This window comes from Larimichthys crocea, chromosome III, assembly GCF_000972845.2.
Source record: "Larimichthys crocea isolate SSNF chromosome III, L_crocea_2.0, whole genome shotgun sequence".
Lineage (NCBI taxonomy): Eukaryota > Metazoa > Chordata > Actinopteri > Sciaenidae > Larimichthys > Larimichthys crocea.
This window is the reverse complement of record NC_040013.1, coordinates 25,654,537-25,669,622: the sequence shown is the minus strand read 5'-3', so window position 1 is coordinate 25,669,622 and position 15,086 is coordinate 25,654,537. Positions and strand designations below refer to the sequence as shown.

The 15,086-nt window shown below is 42.7% G+C and overlaps 1 protein-coding gene across 2 annotated transcripts; it reads left to right on the top strand.

The window, feature by feature from the left end:
- Window positions 1–360: 360 nt before the first annotated feature.
- pik3cg (phosphatidylinositol-4,5-bisphosphate 3-kinase, catalytic subunit gamma) lies at window positions 361–13,646 on the top strand. Of its 2 annotated transcripts, none has more exons than XM_019265626.2 (24): window positions 361–529; window positions 1,736–1,951; window positions 2,043–2,214; window positions 2,303–2,565; window positions 2,976–3,062; window positions 3,155–3,255; window positions 3,355–3,524; window positions 3,617–3,804; window positions 4,214–4,321; window positions 4,427–4,514; window positions 4,600–5,029; window positions 5,141–5,239; window positions 5,330–5,465; window positions 7,130–7,195; window positions 7,396–7,539; window positions 7,678–7,759; window positions 8,035–8,138; window positions 8,240–8,386; window positions 8,463–8,553; window positions 8,644–8,774; window positions 9,297–9,408; window positions 9,749–9,906; window positions 11,561–11,642; window positions 11,870–13,646. In XM_019265626.2, exons 2-24 carry the CDS (start codon window positions 1,739–1,741, stop codon window positions 12,067–12,069), a joined length of 3,372 nt encoding a protein of 1,123 aa, XP_019121171.2. In that variant the 5' UTR covers window positions 361–529; window positions 1,736–1,738; the 3' UTR covers window positions 12,070–13,646. The 2 variants fall into 2 exon arrangements, with proteins under 2 accessions (XP_019121171.2, XP_010746933.3); XM_010748631.3 differs by having other exon boundaries at window positions 1,732–1,951.
- Window positions 13,647–15,086: the final 1,440 nt, after the last annotated feature.

Genomic DNA, 15,086 nt, shown 5'->3' with positions numbered 1-15,086 from the left:
TGAATTAATAGTCATGTAAATTGTTTTCTGGCGGCCAGAGCCTATAACTGTTAAAAGTAATAACTAAAAAGTTGTTGTTATTATTATTATTATTTATTTATTTACATATATCAACAAGGCTGATCATTAGAGAGCAGTGAACACATGAGATGAGACAAAATCATTACTTTTTGTTTGAGAACATATTTACTTCTGCTATGTCTTTAACAGTTTTATTCCTTCTTTTGCATCATTTCTGATAATCTGAAAATGAAACGTTTGTGCCTCCACCCTTCACGAGAATACGCCGTGCGTGCTTTATTTTGAAGAGAACAGCCGGAAGCTGTTGTTCTCGTCCTAAGCTAAAAGACGTGAGCCGGTTGAACTTGACGTTCCTCTGCGGTAGACGCGCAGCGTTTCCTCTCCGCAGACCGAGTCCAGACTCACCGACACTTCTTCAGCCTGCCCTGTGCTCTCTTCATGTAGCATAAATGCCGAAGCCTTCGCCCAAAACTCCGGGTTTCGCTGCCGTCTGCGTCCTCGTTCATTGGTGAGTCATAAAACAAATGTTTTTTATGTTCTTGTCTGACAAACTTGACGCCTCTCCTTCCGATTATTCTAGCAGCTTGCACCGTTACATCCACCACAGGCTCACCCAGTTCCGCCATGGCTGCTTTCATAAAAAAGTTTTGTGTAGACTCCTGGCGGGTTTTTTTAACTGTGCATTTTAATTAGTGACACAGACACAGACATGTTTATGACACAGCCGTCAAAACAGTTTATATTCATCCATGCTGGCTGCTCAGTTTTGCTTCCTGCTTTTCAAAACTTCCTCTGCTGCTGTGACAGAAGCAGAAGGGAAACTCCAGCCAGTTCATCCTGTGACCTCAGACTCTGCAGTCAACAAGATCATGAGCAGTGTTTAAAAAAAAAAAGAAGAAAAAAGAAAACTTTAACATGTCATTACTCATCTATATTGTGTTGTCATGACAGTTTTAGACAAAAACCCAGTGAGACTTCAGTGTTTGGTGTTGGAGAGTTGCTCCGACAGAGGCTGACAGTCACCTTTGGAGATCATTCTTTATATTATAATAGAAATTTTACATGTCTATAATAAAATCCTACCGGTTCTTCGTGTTAACTTCCTGCATATCAGTAGTTGTTGATTCATGCCTACCAATCCGTGTCTATTATTAGACTCCTGTCACAGTCCATGTCTTTACCGCTGTGTCACAAAAAAACCTCTAAGTGCAGTTTGGAGCTGAAATGGTGCGGATGACTGACTTCATTAAGTATTTTCTGAATTGATTCATTATTTGAGTCAGAAATGCTGATTGTTCTCTGGTTTCCAGGATCCTCATCAGGTTCCTCATCAGGGTCTGAGGGGGGGGGGGGCTGACTTAGGGCGAGAGGCGGAGGTACACCCTGGACAAGTCACCGGTTCATCACAGAGCACATTGAGACAAACAAGCATTCGCACTCACATTCACACCTACGGGTAATTTAGAGTCACCAATTACCTGTTAAGGTTTATGTCTTTGGACTATGGGAGGAAGCCGGAGAGAACCCACGCAGAAAGAAGCAGGAACCTTCTTGCTGTGAGGAGACATAGATCAGTGTTCCTTCATAGTTTTCTGTCTCTATTAATGAGTATTTGTTCATTTGTTGGTGCATCATCTGCATTACTGCCTCTAAAGAAAGACGAGTGGTACACAAGACCACAGAGTGTTCTATCTGTTTCTGTGTGTTAAGCTAGGCGATGGATGGGAAGCAGACCCCGGTGAGTGACGAAGAGCCCAGAGTCCTGCGAGAAGACACCCGGAGGAGAAGAAGAAAGAAAGCCATCACCTCGTCGTTCAGCGCCTCCATGGATCAGATCACAGTGGAGTTCGTCCTGCCCACGGCGGCGCGGGGTGGAAACAGCCCCGACACTCTGCAGCTGGAGGTGGCTGGAAACTGGACGGTGGAACAGGTCACCTGACTTACTGATGTTATTGTCAGATGGTGGTCACAGTGGCTTTCAACATGCTTTGTGTTGATCCAGTTCATTTCTTGTCTCCCAGGTGAAAGCTCAGGTGTGGCTGAAGGCAGTGACTTTAAACCTCTGTCCTGACTTCTACCAGCGCTTTTCTCCTGACCACTGCATCCTGCTCTACCAGAAGAAAGGCAACGTGTGTGAGATCTACGACAAGCACCAAGTCTTCCAGACGCTGGACTGCATCCGTTACTGGAGAGGTAGCAGCCGCTGACAAAATGTGGAGGCACAAACTGAGTTATTCTGCAGTGACGATGTCAAACACTTGGTCTGTTGTGTCTCTTAAAGCCCTGAAGAAAGACGTGGGGCGGATCCAGCTGGTCCCCCGTCCACAGCCCTCAGAGGAGTCCCTGCAGTACCAGCGCTACCTCAACTACCTGATTGGCTATGACGTGACTGATGTCAGCAACGTGCACGATGACGAGCTGGAGTTCACCCGCAGGAAGCTGCTGACACCGCGACGCATCGAGCTGTCCGACCGAGACCCAAAGCTCTACTCCATGGACCCCTGGGTGACCCGCAAGCCACTGCCTGAGCACCTTCTCAACAAGGTGTGTGTGTTTGTGTGACCTCTTGAGTGTATTTCAGTCCAAAACATATTGTTTTCTGTCAGCACCTAAGTACATAGAATAAATTCAAGACATCTGAAAGTAAAGCAAAGCTGGAACATGTGAACTACTATTTAAGACCATTTTTTGTCCAATTTATCAACGTTCATTGGTTTCAACAACAGGTTTTTCTCAAAATGAGCTTGCTATCCAACACCTGCAGGTGGATTTGCGTCATTAAAGGAGACATATTATGTTTGTCTATTGTTTCTGTCACGTCAGTGTCAGATGTTGATTATAAAAAAGGTGAAAGTGTCACAAAATGAGGCAAATGTATGTAAAAATCTCAGGCTGACTGTCATGTTTCTGTTCTCTCTTTTCACCTCGGGCAGTCTATTTGTTTCTCCTTTCAGGTCAGTAACAATCACATCCTGGTGGTGATCCACATTGGCACGGCCAGCCAGACCATCAAGGTCTCCATCGATGACCCTCCAGCACAGGTAGAAAGTCGTAAAACACAATGAAAGACGTCATCACCGCGCCCGTCTGTCTGCGAATGTAACATTTCATGACGACGCTCCATCCTGTTCAGGTGTTGGCGAGTTTTTTCACCAAGACGGCAAATAAGAGAGTTCTGCTGGGAATTCCTGACAACATGTGCGAGACAGACTTTGTGCTACGGGTGTGCGGAAGGTACAATATGTCAGATGCTAAAACACATCAGTCACACCATTGCTACTTATACATGGAGCCATAGTTTGAAAGTAACCCTCTCTGTGTCTGCTCACACAGGGAGGAGTACCTCTACAGTGATAAACCGCTGCAGGACTTCAACTGGGTCCGTCAGTGTCTGAAGAACGGGGAGGAAATCCACCTTGTTCTGGAGACGCCACCTGATCCTGATTTGGATCTGGTCCGGAAGGACGACTGGGCACAAGTGGATGACTGCACCGGAGTCGCAGGTAAGCAGTTAAATAGAGTATACTGTGCTATTTCTGTGTATATTTGATTGTGTTTGAATAAGTGGGAGTAATTCACCTAACTTCTCTTTCAGGTACCCATGAGCAGCTGACCATCGATGAGAAGGATCATGAACGAGTGTTCACCATCTCTATGTGGGACTGTAACAGGAAGTTCAGAGTGAAGGTGTTGGGTATCGACATCCCGTCCCTCCCCAAAATCCCAGAGTTTATCGTCTTCATAGAAGCCAGTATCTTCCATGGGCAACAGCTTTTGGCCCAGGTAATCACACACATAGACACATTTTTGATGAATGGTTTGCTGTCAACCTCAGTGACAAATCCTTTCATTTCTTTTGACTGCTTCACAATAAAAGCCTTACCAGTTGAATGCTTTTTCTACACCGTTTCCTGGTAATTTGAATCCTGCAGGAGAATGGCGGACTCTGCCACAATGGGAACTACTGCAAAGAAAGTGATCAAAGGCAGGATTTCATTTGATGAAAGTCTTAAAGATTGTGCCTATAAAGAAGATCCAGCAAATCTGACCTAAGAAACCAAAACGACCTCAGCTCTGTGTTTCTGTAACTAGCAATTCCAAGAGGCGCTTATTTTCCAAAACACATATACGGTAGGTTTTTCGATGGGAGATATAACAGATATGAAGTTTAACCCTGCGCTTACTCTCTCAGGAGAGGACATCCTCTAAAACTTTCAATGAAGAAGTGCTGTGGAACTGCTGGCTGGAGTTTAACATAAAGATCAAGGATCTGCCTAAAGGAGCACGCCTCAACCTCCAGGTAAACTGCAGATAGTCTCAAAATATGTATTTTTGTTAGACTTTGGTGGTAGGAAAAGAGTTGCTATATGCTTTGATGACAATCGGTTCTACTTGTTCCACCCAGGTGGTCTGTGGGAAACAACCCCAGACGCCAAACTCCAAAGGAGGCTCGTCCTACCAGGATAACACAGCAGGAACAGGCAGCCATGATGGTGACTCCTCCTAACATTTGCCTTCTGTATCATCTTGGCAGTCACTAGAGCGAGGCTCATATCTGTCTGTCTGTCCACTTTTCAGGAAAGACCAAGAGTCGTCTTCTGTACTACGTCAACCTGCTGCTGATCGACCACCGCTCTCTGCTCCGCCAGGGCGAGTTCATCCTCCACATGTGGAAAATGCCGGAGAAGAGTGAGGAGAGCAGCAGCAGCATCAACGCCGACAAGCTCACCTCAGCCACCAACCCAGACAAGGCCTCCTCCATGGCCATCGCCATTTTACTGGACAAGTACTGTTACCCAGTGGTGCTGCCCAAGAGCCGAGACGTGGGTCGGGATTTGGGGGCCGGGAGCGAGGAAGCTGAGGGCGGGGAGCGAGGTCAGAGGGAGATGCCCAACCACCTGAAGAAACAGTTTGCAGCTATCGTTGCCACCGACCCCCTGCATCCACTCAGTCCTGAGGACAAAGAGCTGCTGTGGCATTTCAGGCACGAGTGTATGCGTGACCCAAGGTACTTTTTTTTGTTTTATTCCAAAGAAACTCAACCACAAACTGTAGAATTATTGTTATTTAGCTTGTATTACAGAATATTTCACGTACAGCAATTCCTTCCTCTCTTCAGGGCCTACCCAAAGCTTCTGAGTTCAGTCAGGTGGGGGAAACAGGAAGACGTTTTGGCAGCACACCGTCTTTTGGAGCGCAGCAGTGCGTGGGACAGCAGGTAAAAAAGGGATTTCACACCGTCACCACATGTATCTGTCCTCAGTAAGTTCAGCGTCCCATCACCCGTCTCCATAATGTTCCTGTTTAGTGGCCTGGATGTTGGTCTGGCTATGCAGCTACTCGACTGTCACTACTCGGACGCTCAGGTTCGCTCAATGGCTGTCAGGAAGCTGGAGACCCTGGAGGACGATGATGTGCTCAGATACCTGCTGCAGCTCGTACAGGTGTGTTAGAAAATACCATCTATCCAACTATCCAACAGGATATGAAGGAGTACAAATTAGTTTGACAAAAAATCCTTAGTCGAAATGAGCTTCACTTGCTATAGCAGCTATAAAGCATTTAATGCTGTTTACGTGTTAGTCAATTAATAATAATTACCTATTAACATGTGAACGGAGCCACTCTGCATCATAAGAAAATTAAGACACGTTGGGACATACACATATTCACTTTCTTACCAAGAGTTTGATAATAGATGGTTACTTTTTATTTGTTTGTATACATGTATACAAAAATAATTTCCCCCTGGGATTATTGAAGTTTTTCTGATTTTGATTCTGATACCACTCTCATGACTGTACGCTTGATACGAAGCTACCGCAAGCAGACGGTTAGCTTAGCTTAGCTTAGCACAAAGTTAGCCTAGCTCTGTCCGGTGGTACCAGATTAAATGCTGTTTTTTTGTTGTTGTTGTTGTTATAACATGTAAATTATTTCACACAGAGGAGCTGGTGGGCGGATTGTTTTGTTGTTTGTACCTTTTAATAGTGCCTGGCTAGCTTTGTCCATTCTTTTCCATTCTTGTCTTTGTGCTAAGCTAAGCTAACTGACTGCTTGTGGTAGCTTCATATTTAGCATGCAAACAGAGTGGCATCTATCTGCTCATCTAACTCTCACAGGGACGCCAATAAACACATTTCCCCAAATGTCAAACTATTCATTTAAAGACAATTTTTTCAAAACCTTTCAAACCACCGCGTACACACTGCATGTGTTGTATTCTGATGTGTTTCCATAGCCACTCTGTGGTCAACTTTGCATGAGCAATATGGATTATGTCAGCTGAGTCTAACAAAGGGCGCTTTGGTCTGATAGGGAAATGAGTCTTACCTTCACAGACACTGTTGTGTATCCTGGAAACTGATACGTCTGATATGATATGCTTCAATCCAAAATGTTTTCCAAAATGTCTTTCTATGGAGTGTGAGAGAGTGAAACGCTGCTGCCTGAATTTCAGGGCTTCAAATCCCGATGACGATAAAGGAGATTTTGACATATTAAACTTGCTGAATTTAATCAAATATTAGTCTTCAAGCTAATACTGGGGTCATTTATTCTGAAAAATGAGCAATAGATTTTGATGATAAAAAAGTAATGTAGTGGTTGGATCTGTAGCGTTTCATTCTGATCATCATGTTACTGTAGGTGACAGTAAATGTGTCCGGTCAGACAGTTTGATGTTTGTCCTTGAACCACTCCCTGCTTCCTTCAGAGAACACACTGAGCTCTGTGTTCACTGAACTTCCTTTACTGCCACAGTCATCACGCTGTAACCTGTGAACCCAAGCTGCCCTGAAGTTAACCTTTTGTCCCACAGCACCGCTACCCTGCACGGCACCCTTTAAAATTAGAATTTACAAAAAGTCAAAGCTTCAGGTGCAGTATGTTTAAAACAAACAAACAAAAAGAATAGCATGTTATTTTCACATCTCTAATATGTGGTTTGGAGTGTATCCAGGTGGGTTATACATGACAACAGGACTAGAACAAAATGTGTCTGCCTGTGTCTACTGAAACCTGAAGATCCTGTTTAGTTTTCATCAGAAATACATTTTATTGTGTGTGTGTGTGTGTGTGTGTGTGTGTGTGTGTGTGTCTACTGCAGGCAGTCAAGTTTGAGCCTTATCATGACAGCGCCCTGGTCAGGTTCCTGCTGAAGAGAGCTCTGAGGGTAAGTAGGACAGACGTCTGTCTCTCACACTGTCCTGCAATGTTTGCAGTGTATAGTGAGTGAGTGAGTGTGTGTGTGTGTGTAGTCTTTCTGGCCTTTTTTGTGTTGAAAGTTTACTCGTCTCCTCTGTCTCTAACAATCTGAACATGTTTGTGGACTGATGTTCTAATAAAAAATCCCTCTTCTTCTTCTCTCCACAGAGTAAGCGTATCGGTCATTTCCTCTTCTGGTTCCTGCGCAGTGAGATCGCCCAGTCCATGCATTATCAGCAGAGGTATGCTGTGCTGCTGGAGGCCTACCTGAGAGGCTGCGGTGAAGACATGCTGCAGGACTTCAGGAAACAGGTGACATCACAAATCTGCCACAACAGGCTTTACAGGATACAACCCCCTCTATCATTAAACCATAGTGGAGCCATGTTAGCTTCAGTCACCTTTTAAGTTCATGTGTTATCAGCTGGTTGATGAACTGGTACTCTGCAGGTGGAGATGACTGAGGCTCTGCAGAAAGTTACCCGTGATGTCAAAGCCATGTCTGCTGACAAGTACGACGTTACAGCACAAGGTGAGAGTCTAAAGTTTAGCTCTGAAAAGGGTGTTTCTAATAAGTATGATATGTTCATGAGCCAAATTTAAGATGCACAACTTAAACTTTATGTGATCATCAAAGCTTCAGTCCAACAAAATCATCAGTTACATTTTCACTACTGCTGCTGCTACACCAACCGGTTGGATTAATCTTAGACAACAAGCTCTTGTGAACAAGTTCCTGCCTTGTAGCAAAAGAAACACCTAGCAGCGTGTGTTTACAGGCGTGTGTGTGTGTTGTGTGCTTGTCAGTGGTGTTTCAGTTGCGTCAGAAGCTGGAGAGTCTGCAGTCATCTGGTCTGCCAGAGAGTTTCAGAGTACCTTATGATCCTGGACTCAGAGCTGGAGCCCTGCTGGTGAGAGACACACACTCACATAGGCACAGGTGGTGGAGAAACTCATATACACTCATCACCAGGTGAATTAAAGACGTGAACATGTGTTTCCTTGTGTTCAGATCGAGCAGTGTAAAGTGATGGCATCTAAGAAGAAGCCCCTGTGGCTGCAGTTTAAAAGGGCCGACTCCACCACCCTGTCCAAAGACCCCATCGGCATTATCTTCAAACACGGTGACGACCTCAGACAGGACATGCTCATCTTGCAGGTGAGCGGCAGCACAGCCTCTAAAACAGACGTCAGCAAATGAAGAAAGACTCTAACTTCCTGTCGCGTCCCCTCAGATTCTGCTGATCATGGAGTCCATCTGGGAGACTGAATCACTGGACCTCTGTCTGTTACCGTATGGCTGCATCTCCACGGGCAACAGGATAGGTCGGTCTTTCAGCTTGGACGGATATGAAGACGAATCAGTCACAGTGTGGTAGCTCACCTCCTCCCTTTGTTGTTAATGCTGTGTTACAGGTATGATCGAGATCGTGAAGGACGCCACCACCATCGCTAACATCCAGCAGAGCGTCGTGGGAAGCACCGGAGCTTTTAAAGATGAAATCCTTTATCAGTGGCTCCGGGACAAGTGTGTCAGCGAGGATAAGGTACATCACAGCCAGCTCATGCAAATCATTTTTATATGGATGATATCAAGACACAGAATGCCTGTTCTATGATGCGTCCATCCTTCCACTTTCAAAACACTGCTGGCAATAAACATTTCTAGGTTATTAACTCAGTAAGTAATAAATCTGTGTCCATTTTCTGGAGCAGAATTCTTATTTCTGTCAAGTTTTGTCTCCAGCAGCTGCTCTGTTTATCAGACGTTGCAGGAAGTAGCCGTGCAGCAGACAGAAAGGAAGTAACCCCTGGGTTCTTTTTCCTGTTGTCACATATACATACACTTTTAGCTGTGACACCTGCACCACTAGAGTCTGTATCTTCTGTTTTTGAAACGTTCCCGCTGTGTTTGTAGAATCTATTTCACAAAATGTTCAAAACATTTTTTTTTAAATGTATTAGCAGAGCTGTTTTATTATTTTTTTTATGAAGAATCTGTTCAGTCTCATGCTCGTGGACATCAAACTGAATGTTATGGATGTTACATCTACTGTGTGTGTCTGTAGTTCCAGCAGGCTGTGGAGAGGTTTCTGTATTCCTGTGGTGGCTACTGTGTGGCTACCTACGTCCTGGGCATCGGGGATCGTCACAATGACAACATCATGATCACTGAATCTGGTAAAGGCGTCTTTCTTTTCGTCTGTATTTCCATCTCATGCATACTGAAACATATTGAAGTCATGCTGCGGAGATATTGCTGCCTGCAGCATCACTATTTTTAAATCTTGTTAAGCAAGTTCTTACATTATTAATAAAGGCTTACCTCAAAGTATCTGTGAAATATGTCGAGTCTTAATAAATGTCATCATTCACCACGTCTGCAATTTAATTAACTTTTTTTTTGTTGAAAACCTGGAAATAGATTCAATCTCAGCATGTTTCAGACTTCTTGAAACACGTCATGAAGCCTCATACGCACAAGCAGAACTCTGAATGATCTCTCTTTGTGTTTCTGCAGGGAACCTCTTCCACATTGACTTCGGCCACATCCTGGGGAATTACAAGAGTTTCATGGGAATCAGTAAGGAGTGGGTTCCCTTCGTGCTCACGCCAGACTTCCTGTACGTCATGGGAACGTCGGGAAAGAAAAGTAGCCCCCACTTCCAGAAATTCCAGGTGCAGTAAAGGCGACGTCTTCATGTGAATACACTCCTCCACACACACACACACACATAGATGCACTCCCGCATGCACAAACATTAAATAGTTATATATATATTAGTGCTGTCAAAATTAACGCGTTAATTTTGTCGATTAATTTTAAAGAATTAACGCGTTTAAAAAAATTAAAGCCCTCACGGAGACTGCGCCCTGGGCGGTCGCCCACATTGCCCATAGCTAAAACCGGCCCTGCTTGTATTAGTTTACGGACAGATCTGCTACATCCAATATGGCGGACATGTTAACGTATTGCAGCAACGGACCAACCTGCTCAATGAGGCGTCTGTGTATATATGTCTATGATCTATCCTAACTAAAGGAGAGTCTATGTATATGTCTATGATCTATCCTAACTAAAGGAGAGTCTATGTATGTATGTCTATGATCTATCCTAACTAAAGGAGAGTCTATGTATATATGTCTATGATCTATCCTAACTAAAGGAGAGTCTATGTATATGTGTCTATGATCTATCCTAACTAAAGGAGAGTCTATGTATATGTCTATGATCTATCCTAACTAAAGGAGAGTCTATATATATATATGTCTATGATCTATCCTAACTAAAGGAGAGTCTATGTATATGTCTATGTCTATCCTAACTAAAGGAGAGTCTATGTATATATGTCTATGATCTATCCTAACTAAAGGAGAGTCTTGTAATATGTCTATGATCTATCCTAACTAAGGGAGTCTTGTATATGTGTCTATGATCTATCCTAACTAAAGGAGAGTCTATGTATATGTCTATGATCTATCCTAACTAAGGAGAGTCTATATATTATAAGCTTATGATCTATCCTAACTAAAGGAGTCTATGTTATGTCTATGATCTATCCTAACTAAAGGGAGTCTATGTATATGTCTATGATCTATTCTAACTAAAGGAGAGTCTATGTCTATATGTCTATGATCTATCCTAACTAAAGGAGAGTCTATGTATATATGTCTATGATCTATCCTAACTAAAGGAGAGTCTATGTCTATATGTCTATGATCTATCCTAACTAAAGGAGAGTCTGTGGTGTAAAGATGGATAAGGACAGACTTTTAGGGGGAACATTTCATTTTAAAAAGTTGCCCGACGGCTCGTTGGACAAAAACAAGGCAATTTGCACAGTTTGCAAAGCCGAATTTAAATTCCACAGAAGTAACACGACTTTAACATATCACCTCAAAGCAAAACACCCAGTCTACACTACAGGAGTGTGGCACTCGTCAGTATATTTCCTCATTCTGGCTTTTTTCTGTTTGCACTGTGCATATGTGCACCTTAAGCCAATAACATGAATGAATTTCATATACTTTATCTGTGTTTATTCTACATTAATTTGATCATTTTACATAAATAAATATTAATTATAAGCTTCAGTCTCAGAAAAATGCATTTAATTTATTGATACATTTATTGATAGATTAATCGCAATTAATCGCGATTAATTACAGAATTTTTTGCGATTAATTAGTTAATTTTTTTTAATCGATTGACAGCCCTAATATATATATATATATATATATATATATGTGTGAAGAATCTTCTTCTTCTTTGTTATCTTCTACATGTATCTGTCTGCATGCATGTGTTCTTCATCCTTCATCTCTGTCTCAGGACGTGTGTGTGAAGGCTTACCTCGCCCTGCGGCACCACACCAACCTGCTCATCATCCTCTTCTCCATGATGCTGATGACCGGTATGACTCTCTTCCCTATCACAACAAATTTTGATTATTGAATTTGGATTAAAAACGATGATGATGATGATGATGATGATGATGATGATGATGATGATGAAAATGATACGACTTTGCTTTTGTCTTCACTCATTTGAAAGAAAACAGGACTACAGTCAGATGTATGAACGATAAAGCAACAGACATAGATTCAATAGATGCTCATACTTCTTCTTGGCCATCCACAGGCATGCCCCAGCTGACTAGTAAGGAGGATATTGAGTACATCCGCGAGGCGCTGACTGTCGGCCGTAGTGAGGACGAGGCACAGCGACACCTGCTGGACCAGATAGAGATCTGCAGGGAAAAAGGCTGGATGGTTCAAATCAACTGGTTTGTTCATCTGGTGCTGGGGATCAAGCAGGGTGTGGAGAAACGGTCCACTTAGCAAAGATTTAAAATTTCTTCTTCGTAAGTGGTTTATGTTTTTTATTTGATGTAAATAAGAGTCTTAAATTCCAAAAGAGGACTGGAAAGTCTGGAAAGCTTTTTTTAAAGTCCTAGTTTACCTTCAAACACAGATTTAGCATCTCAGTATCAAGTCATTTCTATGAAAAATAATAATAATAACTTGGGCTGTGACTGTAATTTAGTGTAAATCTTGTGCAACACAATCCCATCAAAAGTAGTTATTTCAACCATGGGAAGACACTGGAACATTTCAAAGCAAAACTATGCAAGAAAGAGTGACGAAGAGAAGATGAAATGAATAAAAATCAGGAGTGTTTTAGTGTGTGATGCTGCAGGCATGCAGCAGCAAGATGCATGAGTGTTAAATTAAAGTCATGAATTCTCCTGTAATGTGAGGAGATGTAGAATTAAAACTCAAATCCACACCGACTGTTTCCATCACACAGCTTAGACCAAGTCAAACAAATCAAAAGTCCGATCAGCTTTACTAAGAAACCAAACCCAAGTTTGCCTGTTTCCGTGAGCGGGGAAATGGATCTCTGCACCTCATCCTTTTACAAAGTCTTAACTACTTCCTTTTTCTTGATGTCTTATTCAAAGCAGTTTCCTGCTGAGGAAACACATTTCTCTCACATTTCCTTCACATTGTTTGCATTTTAAATCGTGGTACATGTCACACTGGTTATTGAATTCTCACTGAAGTAGCTGCACTGTCCCTCCGCTCCCAGAGGAGCGCTTAGACTGAGAGATAGATTAAAGGATCAGTCCGTAAAGGTTTTGACTGAATAATGATGCAAAAATGATTGAATTAGTTGGATTCTTTTGGTCAGAAATTGAAAACAATGTAATATTACTAAAGTGTTAAAGAAGAGTTTTATTATTTATATTATTAACAATCTTTTTATTTGCACTGATTATTAAGATGTACTTCTCAGATGTCTTGACATCTTGACATTTACATTTAAATGCCAAAAATATGTATTAAAGTGAACTTAAATTATACTAATTTATAACAACATGCTGCACGAATGTGGCATTGTAATGCTACGGTGGCCCGTTGGTGACATTGGCACATGCTGGTCAGTGTGGTCGTCGCCTTTTTCAGGATTGTGGAACATTAAAGTGAACTCTTTTTGTTTGCTTGCCTAAAATTTTGAATATTACAGTCACATGTGAGAAGTAACATAATTCTGTACACTAACTGAATTTTAAAATTTCTGTGTGATCTTATTATCTGACTGGAAGCTACAACACGTTGATAAATCACACACCTCTCAAGTTTTTTGTTGAAATGGATCCAGACTTTTATATTTTTGTCATATTTCATTGTTTAAGTGGAGATAAAAGCTACAGCATCACCAGTTAAAATAAAACAGTATTTTAAAAAATATATATTTTGGAAAGATTCAAACCAAACTATTTTTCTGAAACATGAAATTTTGTAATAAAACCTTTTGTTACTGTAAATGCTCAGTCATTGATTCTCGAAACAACTGAAACATGTCAGCTTTTCTATGTCATGATACCAGACAAATTAAAGTTATGTACCATAAATACTTTTTTTGTCTTTTCTCTTATATATTATTGTTAGTGTTATGTATAAGAATAAACTTGACGCAAGTCAAACCATTTCAACCCAATTCCAATCTGTGTCCAATCGGGTTCCTTTGAGCAACACACAATAATGTTCATTTATATTTATATAATGTTCATTTCAGTTAGACATTTGCACTGATGACCATTCAGCATGTGCCTGCTGTTGACTTGTGTCATTTCTGTATGAAACTTTAGCTTAAACTATGAGAAATTACACAATATATTGAATTGTTACGCTAACAATAAACCCTGGATCACCAAGGACATTAAGGCCATCCTTAATGAAAAGAAGAGAGCGTTCAGAGATGGCAACCGTGATATGGTGAGGAGAGTGCAGGGGGTACTCAAATTTAAAATCAGGGAGAATAAACTCCAGCGAAACAACATGAGGGATGTGTGGAGTGGCATGAGAACCATCACCGGGTTCCAGAAGACTGGTAGCATGGGGCTGGAGGGAAGTGTAGGCCGAGCCAATGAACTGAACCTATTTTTCAGTAGGTTTGATACTGTGGCCCCTACCCCTCAAGACTCTGCTGCCGGCTACCCAACATCCACTACCATTCTACCTCCCCCTACTCTCCCTCCTTACAGACCCCTAGTCTGCACCTCACCACCTCTATCAACTACAACCTACTCCACCCATTCCCCCTGCTCTGCATCATGTCTGCCACAACCTGAGGACCTCTCGCCTCCCCCAACTGTCACCTCTACAGTGTCCTTTACACCTTACCTGGTCAGAAGACAACTGATGAGACTCCACCCCGGCGAGGCTGCTGGTCCTGACGGTGTTTTTCCAAGGGTGCTTAAAGCCTGTGCCCCTCAGCTGTGTGGAGTACTGAGTCAAGTCTTCAGCCTGAGCATTCACCTCCAGAGGGTCCCAGTGTTGTGGAAGACGTCCTGTCTTGTTCCTGTGCCAAAGATGCTGCGTCCCAGCGGCCCTCAGGACTACAGACCGGTAGCCTTGACGTCCCACATAATGAAGACCCTAGAGAGGCTTGTCCTGGAGCAGCTAAAACCTATGGTCAGGCCCTTCACTGATCCACTACAGTTCGCCTACCAGCCCTGACTGGGAGTTGAGGACGGCATCATCTACCTGCTGAACACAGTCTACACTCATCTGGATAAGGCGGCGAGCACTGTGAGAATCATGTTCTTTGACTTCTCCAGTGCTTTTAACACCATCCGTCCAACTCTACTGGGTGACAAGATGACTGCAATGCAGGTGGAGGCCCCCATCGTGTCCTGGATTGTTGACTACCTGATGGGCAAACCACAGTACGTACGCCTACAGAACTGTGTGTCGGATCTTTTCACCTCAGATTTCAACTATTGCACCGAATCCTGCCACCTTCAGAAGTTCTCTGATGACTCAGCAATAGTTGGTTGTATTGAAAAGGG

Excerpts from the sequence above, each read along its gene's own strand:
- pik3cg (XM_019265626.2), top strand. The coding sequence starts at position 1,739 with ATGGATGGGAAGCAGACCCCGGTGAGTGACGAAGAGCCCAGAGTCCTG. Across the intron at positions 3,805-4,213 it reads GGCAACAGCTTTTGGCCCAG|GAGAGGACATCCTCTAAAAC; the intron begins GTAATCACACAC and ends TTACTCTCTCAG. Across the intron at positions 8,387-8,462 it reads AGGACATGCTCATCTTGCAG|ATTCTGCTGATCATGGAGTC; the intron begins GTGAGCGGCAGC and ends GCGTCCCCTCAG.